The sequence below is a fragment of the Verticillium dahliae genome, genomic scaffold (assembly GCF_000150675.1).
Source record: "Verticillium dahliae VdLs.17 supercont1.11 genomic scaffold, whole genome shotgun sequence".
Classification (NCBI taxonomy): domain Eukaryota; kingdom Fungi; phylum Ascomycota; class Sordariomycetes; order Glomerellales; family Plectosphaerellaceae; genus Verticillium; species Verticillium dahliae.
In genome coordinates, this window is record NW_009276930.1 from 421626 (window position 1) to 429631 (window position 8006).

Here is an 8006-nt window from a genome sequence, read left to right on the forward strand (position 1 = left end):
ATGTCACGTATCAAGGTTCTCCTCGATGCGCTGCCAATCTTCGTCCGAAATGGACCCCCGCGCAACATTGGCGTAGATGCCCTGCACCTCTGGTTGCTCCTGGAGGGCAGCCAGCAGGTCGGCAAGGCCTTGTGCGTCGAGCTCTGTGTCGACCTTCACCTTGGTATCTTCATTCGCTGCCCAGATGATCTCCGAACTGAGAATGCGGTCTCCGAAGCTGGGCCCCAGTGCTTGCGCCACAGCCGTCGTCATGTTCGGCTGCGTCCAGATGACGATGTTTCCATCATCATCAGTCTCAATATCCTCGGCGCCCGCTTCGATGGCTTCAACCAAGATATCGTCGACGGTCACCGCCGGCGTCTCAGCCGGTGCTGCTGGGTCTCTAGGTTCAAAGACTACGCGCCCCAACCTTGTGAACAGGAACGTCGCAGACGAGCCTGTGCGGCCCTTGTGCCGCTTGGCAATCAGCATGAGATCCTGCAGACTCCTGCCCTTGCTATCGGTCTCGCAGTCCACGATCAATGCCACGCCCGGGGACATGATGATTTCGATGGTCAGGGGCTCGAGGCTGGCCCCGGAGGCAGAGCGGCCCTGGCCTCGCGCGACGGCGCCCTCGAGGATGTGCTTCGGAACGCCGGCCTTCTTGGCAGTTGCGAGGGCGGCGGCGACTTGAGGGCTGGTCTCGCCGTGCACTATGATGGTGCCTGTAAGCAACGGCACAAGCTGGCGAGGAGTGGGAGAAGGACGGACATCGTGAGAGGAGCGCGATCATGCGCGACGATTCGGCGCGGAGGCCGGTCTTTTGAACATCAGCGGCACCCTTGCGATGCTTGATCTTGGACCATTTGTTGTGACCTGAAGCCAGGGGCGGGGTGGTGGAAACCTGTCGGAGGCATTGGCGACAGAGAGGTAGGCTCCGCAGGAACCCTGAATGATGCTGGGTCAGGGAGAATGGACGCATCGTGCACACATGGTCTGCCGGAGATCATTCTCATCACGATCAACAAGCTCAAGACCTAGAGGTCGAGTCCCAAGCCAAAGTCAAGGGTCTGGCCAAAAAATAAAGTGGAACATGGCGGGTGGGACATGTTGAAGACTGGCTTGACTGGCCGGCAAGGGCCGGAAGTGGTGATTGGCAGGTTCCAGCTCAAGGGTGATGACATGCCGTACCATGTACAACCCCTTTAACTGCACTATTTCCATCCCTCCACACCTCCTAGCCTGGGACCTACACTCTAAGCTTCGAGTCGACGGGAGCCTAACCTACACCTCACCCAACCAACCCTCCAGGGCCATATACATCCATCTTCTTAGGCCAACAAGATCACGTCGACAACATCTCCTCTGCTCAACCCATGTCGTCAACAGAGCCCTCGGGGCCTCATGGCGGATCCAATGGCGACCCCGCGGCGCCAGCACCGCCCGCGGTAGCTTCCGCTGCCGTGTCTGCCAACCCAGAGCTCGACCTCCCCAAACTCCAATCCCTTCCCGCCGACCAGCAACAGCTATTCCTTCTGACTTCGGTTGCCGCCCTGACCAAACATGTCCTCGCGCTCTCCAACGATGACTGCACCGCCCAGCAGTTCTACCTCAAGAAAGAAGTCTTCCAGGTCATCAACTTGACCACCCCTCAGCCGACCCGCGTCGTAAGGAACAATCTCGGAAAGTGTCTGGCGCATATTTTCGGCCACGGAGACCGCAAGCTGCTGTTCGAGACGATCAACGACCTCGTCAGCATCACACAAGGAGGCAAGGGCAAGGCCGAATCCTCGCAGCGCGCCAAACATGCGGCTGTCGTGTGCCTCGGTGATGTTTTCGCGTCTGCGGGAGACAGTGCGATCGGCCTGCACTCCATTGCCTGCAGCGCCATGCTGAAGCTCCTCAAGCTTTCCTCGAACCACGCTGGCTTGAGGGCGGCCGTCCTCGCATCTCTGGCGAAGGTGGTCAAGATGGTCGAGGGCAGCATGGACGAAAGCATTGCCAGGGACATCTGGAAACAGGCTAGGAGCTTTGCGACCAGCGACAAGGGCGCCTTGGTCATCGTGTCAGCATGCCGCTGCCTCCGCGCGCTCGTGCGGTACACGCCCTACTTTGAGATCTCAACCGACTTTGACAAACTGCAGACCGTCATCTTCAAGGTCATCGACTCGCCTTCGACGCAGGTCCGACATGCGGCCGCCGATACCCTCGCCGAAGCCATGCTGCGCGCATACAACGAGACAGGGGCCGCAGAGGCTGTGGCCAAGAAGAAGCCCAAGTCCAAGGCTCTCAAGCGCCAGAGTACCATCCCAAGCAACCTGCAAGACGAAGACGACCTTCCTCCGTCTCGATCGGAGAGCCCCGCGCCTGGTGGAAGGAAAGGACAGACCTTGGCGCTGTCGCTGGCGGACATTCTGAAAATTCTGACCGGACACTATACCAAAATCTCTACGACGAACAGGGCGCGGGCTGCCATTGGAGTGTGCTTCGGCAAATTATTCAGGAAGCTAGGCGAGAAGACGGTCGAGACAAACTTCCTCAAGATTGTCGATAGCCTGTCTGTTGATATTCTTGGCCACCCCAGCATCACGAATAACAGGTACCGCCTCCTCGTCTCGAGGCGCATCGCAAACACGATTCTGCAAGACATCATTGGCAAAAAGATACTCGGCGAGTCAGGCCAGATGGCTGCAGCCAAGGCCATCACCAACGACATCATCAAGAACTATCCTCAAGCGCTCCCCGAACGGCCCGAACCTTCAAAGCACACATTGATCACTGCGCTGGGCGTGGTGGCGTCGCTAGTGAAGAGCCTCGGGTCAGCAGCGAACGGCTTCGCCGAAGCCTGCAGGGACGGCCTCCTGGGCGTCCTGCAACACCCCAGCTATTCTGTCCAGGTCCATGCCTCGGCATGCATGAAGGAGCTTGTGCTTGCTTGCCCTCAACAGTTGCTGCCATGTTTGTCCGTGTGCATGAACAGCATCAATCGCGAATTGTCCCTCTTGACAACGGGGCGCAACTCCCCTCGTCGATGTATAGGATACGCACACGGCTTGGCTGCGACGCTCAGCGCAAGCCCTTCGCGGCCACTGTACGGATCTGTCGATATAAACAGTCGAGTCCTTACCATGGCGACCAATCTGCTGAAGTCCAGTGGACAGTCAGAGCTTCGGGTTTCTAGCACGCAAATCCAAGTGGCGTGGATCATGATCGGCGGTCTGATGTCTCTGGGACCCAACTTTGTCAAAATCCATCTCTCGCAACTACTTCTTCTCTGGAAGAATGCACTGCCGAAACCCCTGTCTAAGGACAACACCTCCCACCGAAGCTTCCTGGAAGCCTCCTTCCTGACTCATGTTCGCGAGTGCGCTCTCGGCTCCATTCTGGCCTTTTTGCAGTTCAATAGCCGCCTCCTCACAGTCGATGTATCGAAACGCATCGCGACAATGCTTCAGAACACATCGGCATTCTTGCGATCTCTGCCGGCAAAGAAGATGACGGATGATGTGGCTCAGAGGCTGACGCCGGCTCTTCAGCTGCAAGACTTGGACATGATGGTGCAGCGCCGCGTTCTGCAGTGTTATGCGAAGCTGGTGAACCTCAGCCCAGCCGGGGGCAGCGAGGCTCTGATTCAGTCGAACCTCCTCACTCTTGCCATCTCCCTGTTTGCCGACCCCGAGAATTATGCGCCTAGTTCCTCCATCAGCGCTTCTATCGCCAGTGCAGCCGCAAACTTTGAGACTGTCTGGGACGCCGGCGACAACTCTGGGTTCGGCCTCACAGGCTTGATCTCGGGCTTCAATATTCGGCGTCTGCCCGGTCAACACGAGTCCTCACTCGAGGAAGGCTATGCTCATCAGGATAACACCCCGGACGAGGCCATTGACCGACTTCTCCTATCTCCCATATGTGGCAGTCTTGAGCATGATGCCTCGCTTCTATACATTGCAAACAATACCACAGATTCCGGCGCCCCCGATCCGCCAGCGACGGAAGTTATCAACATGGCCATCCAGCTATTTGCTTTCGTTTTCCCTCTGACTCCTGCCAAGGTGCAAGAAAGCATTCTTGAGCAAATCAAGACGTTCATGTCGGCTGGATCATTGCAGAGAGATCCCGGCCGGAAAGCAGCCATCAACGTCAATGTGTGTCTCGCCATCCATTCAACCCTCCGCGTTGCCGCCAAGGAAACACAGGCACCTTCTGGTGATGTCACGACCTTGGCTGTAGAGAAACTGCTCCAGGAGATGCTACGCGACTTCATCATAGATGGGGATCAGTATGTACGAAGTATCGGCTACGCCGCTGTTGCCAGGCTTTGCAATGCCTGCGGCAATGCCTTTACCAATCATGAAGTCAAGTATCTCGTTGACACGATTGTGGCGAACCGAGAACCCAGCGCCCGAGCAGGATGTGCTATGGCTATGGGTTCGATCCAGAAGCAGGTCGGCGGTATGGCGGCTGGCTACCACTTGAAGACTGTTCTCGGCGTCCTGATGTCGCTCTGCAGCGACCCTCACCCGATGGTTCACTTCTGGGCTCTGGAGGCTTTGGCATTGACAGCAGATGCGGCCGGTCTCAGCTTCTCTACCTACGTCCCGGGGACGCTGGGTATGCTGGTGCAGCTGTACGTCTCGGACACCCACAATGCGGAAACTTCATCAGCCGTGACCATGAATCTCGAGATGGAAACATCGACCACTGCTGCACTTGCACGATGCGTCGACTCGTTGATCAATGTCCTTGGGCCGGACCTGCAAGACTCTACCAAGTCAAGAGGGCTCATCCTGGATTTGGTGGGACAGTTTCAAAACGATGATGATCTCGAGGTGCAGAGAGCGAGCCTGAGCTGCCTGGAACACTTGTCCCTTTACGCCCCTGGCTATATGGAATTCGAGAAGTACGTTAAGCTTCTTCAGCACTATCTGAATTCTGAATTCGCCGCGCTGCGGGACGTTGCTGTCGACGGACTGTACAATATGATGAAGAGGGATCCAGAAGACGTCATCAAGGCAGCGGACAAGGGTTTCGAGGATGAGCTGTGGCTGGTCCTTGACACGATCCCAACACACGACGGCATCCGCAACATTCTCCGCAACTGGCTTCGACAGACTTCGTTGACAAAGACGGAGGCGTGGCTGCAACGCGTTCAGGGCGTGCTCAAGATGACGCGGGCGAAGCCCAAGACCGACCCTGACGCAAACAAGACAAAATCAGGCGGACTGCCCGACCTCAGGGACGAAGAAGTTGCTGGGTTCGCAGCTGCCCTCGGAGCGGCCAAGGATGATCCTGACACCAAGGCAGCATCAGAGGTCGAACCGCTCCGTTGGCAGGTAACGACTTTCGCCATCAGCTGCATTGGCGATATGTTCGTCTTGATCAATAAGGATGTCGCGACGAACGGAGAGTCTGCCGCCCAGACCGCCCTTCAGGGCAGGATCGCTGATGTTGTCAAGATGGCTTTCTCTGCTTCGACATCGAGTGTGGTGGAGCTGCGTATTTGGGGTCTTAAGATCATTGGCGATGTTCTCAAGATGTTTGGTCGCTTGCCTGATCCGGACTTCGAGGAGGCCATGCTGCTCGAGCAGTACCAGGCGCAAATCAGCTCTGCACTTACACCAGCATTTGCTGTTGACTCGTCGCCTGAACTGGCGGCCGAGGCTGTCAATGTCTGCGCCGGCTTCATCTCGACTGGCATCGTCACTGATGTCGACCGCATGGGCCGAATCCTGAAGACGCTGGTGACTGGGCTAGAGAATTTCTCCAAGGAGAACGAAAATGCTGGTATTGGCGAGCTTAAGGGGCTCAGCTCCAACGCTCAGGTCATGGTCAAGATGTCCGTCTTTTCAGCGTGGGCAGAGCTCCAGGTGGCCAGCTCGGAACAGAAATACCTTCTGGAGGTCCTGAAGCCTCATATTGGCACGTTGACTCCGCTTTGGCTCGAGTCACTTCGCGAATTCGCCAGGCTGCGTTTCGAGCCCGACATCTCCATGACTCTTGGGCCCCCCTCACTTTCTGGCAGTCTTGACACTATCTATGCTGCCCTTAATCGGGAGACGCTTCTCAAGTTCTACCAGGAGTCGTGGCTCAAGCTCGTGGATGCCATTGCGAGCCTCATCGAGCAAGATAGCGAGTTTGTGTTTGATGCTTTGGACGGCAAGGAGGTCGACGGACTTGCTACCAACGGCAGCGGCAAGGGACCCGACATTAATTATCGCGATGAGCCCGTCGCCTTCTTCTTCGTTCTCTTTGGCATCGCGTTTGAGGCTCTAGCTACTCGCCCTGGACAGACTGACTCGCTGGCGACACAGGAGCAGAACTTGGCCATCCTCCGGGCTCTGAAGAAGATTCTGCATCCAAGTGTCTCTGGCCATGCTATCTACCGCGACGCCATCTTTTCCGAGACGATGGACCTGCTGGACCGTCTCGTTCTGACAGAGGGTCTCGACGTACAGGGCGTCATCGTGGAGATTGCACGGGCACTTTGCGTTTCCCATCCCTCTGCGCGCAAGAAGAATGCTGCCGACGATGGCAACCTGTCTGACGACATCGAGCAGCTGTTTGAGCTGACGCGCATCATTGTGCTCGTGCTCTCCGGTCTGCTGCCAAATCTCACCGGAGAGAACCAGCCGATCCGCCACCAGATGACGGAAGAGGCGATCCTGCTCATCAGATCGGCTCTCAACGCGCTTGTCGATGCTGCAGAAGTGTTCCCCTCCATCATCAAGACGGACCTCCACGCCTGTATCATCCACATCTTCGCCACGACTCTCGCTGCACCATCCTGCCAAGAGGTCATTGTCGCACAGTCGCTACCCACACTCAAGCGCTTCATCACTAGCGTGTCCGGTTCGCGGAAGCCGGTTGACGAGGGCGAGGCGTCCGCAACGGATGTGCAACTCCAAGGGTGTCTGCGTCGATTCCTATCGATCTACCTCAACGCACAGAAACGTGAGGCGTCGACATCGCTCGCCTGCGTCAAGAATTGCTTGCTCGCCATCACAATCCTCTTCACAGGTGGAACGAATCACCTTGGGGCGAACGAGCCGCTCGTGGCCCGGTATCTTGATGAGCTGGTTGATTGCCTGACGGATCGCATGGTAAGTCTTGTGCCATGCACCTCTTTTCTGCCTTTTCCCTGCCAAGTGGCACAACGCCCCTCCAAGTAGAAGCTCTAGGCCAGGGCCAAGCTAACGCGCCACTCTCGTAGACTGCCAAGATTGCTGCAAACTGCATCCGCTCCCTGTTCCTTCAGCCGAACCCCACGCCCGCTGACCAGAGCCTTGCGCGATACCTGCTGCCTCGCCTGGTTGCCTTTGTGACAAACACGGACCCGGAAGACCCAGAGCGGGCGCGCGCCCTCGTGGCGCAAACCCTGACGCAGTACGTCGCGTCCATCGCCGCGGTCGGCAAACGCGAGCGCACAACGGCAGCGATGGCACTCGTGCTGCCGACATTGCTGGCACGGGCCTCGGCTGAGGGCGACGATGCGTACCAGGACACGGGCGCGCGGCTGCTGGAGCTGGCGCACGCCGACCAGACGACGTTCAGGGCTATCGTGGGTGGCATGAGCGAGGCGCAGCGGGCGTTCCTCGAGGAGGTCATCCGGGCGGGCGGCCGCGCGTCGAACGAGGCCAGAGGCGCTGCGGGCAGTGGTGGCGCGGGCGGCGACAGCAGCGGGGGCCAGCCTACCATTGCGCTGAAGATGAACTTTGGGGGCTGATTCCAAGGCTTTGAAGCGAGTTGGGGGTGGTGGGCGGTTTGATATTAGCACGTTGTGATGGAGGAAACGAGTGACGTTCTCTCGACCAGCGAGATGTGACCCATCGATGGGAGCGAGTTAGAGTACAGCAACCCGATGAAACTATACGCCTGAGATTTCTTGCAGCCAGCCCCGTATAGGGCCAAATCGGGAGTCAGCGCAGGACACCACCGCTGTGTCGGGATGAAGTAACAAAAGTGACCACCGTATGACGACGAAGGAAAAGATGGCAAACAGCTGTCGATATCTCTCTCTCTCTCTCTCC

General features: G+C 57.6%; 2 protein-coding genes across 2 annotated transcripts; one reads left to right on the forward strand and one right to left on the reverse strand.

The window, feature by feature from the left end:
• Positions 1 to 3: 3 nt before the first annotated feature.
• VDAG_05772 (uncharacterized protein) lies at positions 4 to 961 on the reverse strand (the record flags this gene model as incomplete). Its single annotated transcript, XM_009655169.1, has 2 exons — positions 4 to 692; positions 751 to 961. 2 exons carry the CDS (start codon positions 959 to 961, stop codon positions 4 to 6), a joined length of 900 nt encoding a protein of 299 aa, XP_009653464.1.
• A 394-nt stretch (positions 962 to 1355) lies between these two features.
• Positions 1356 to 7702, forward strand: VDAG_05773 (HEAT repeat protein; the record flags this gene model as incomplete). Its single annotated transcript, XM_009655170.1, has 2 exons — positions 1356 to 7079; positions 7190 to 7702. The coding sequence occupies 2 exons, from the start codon at positions 1356 to 1358 to the stop codon at positions 7700 to 7702; spliced, it is 6237 nt and encodes a 2078-aa protein (XP_009653465.1).
• Between the last annotated feature and the right edge of the window lie 304 nt (positions 7703 to 8006).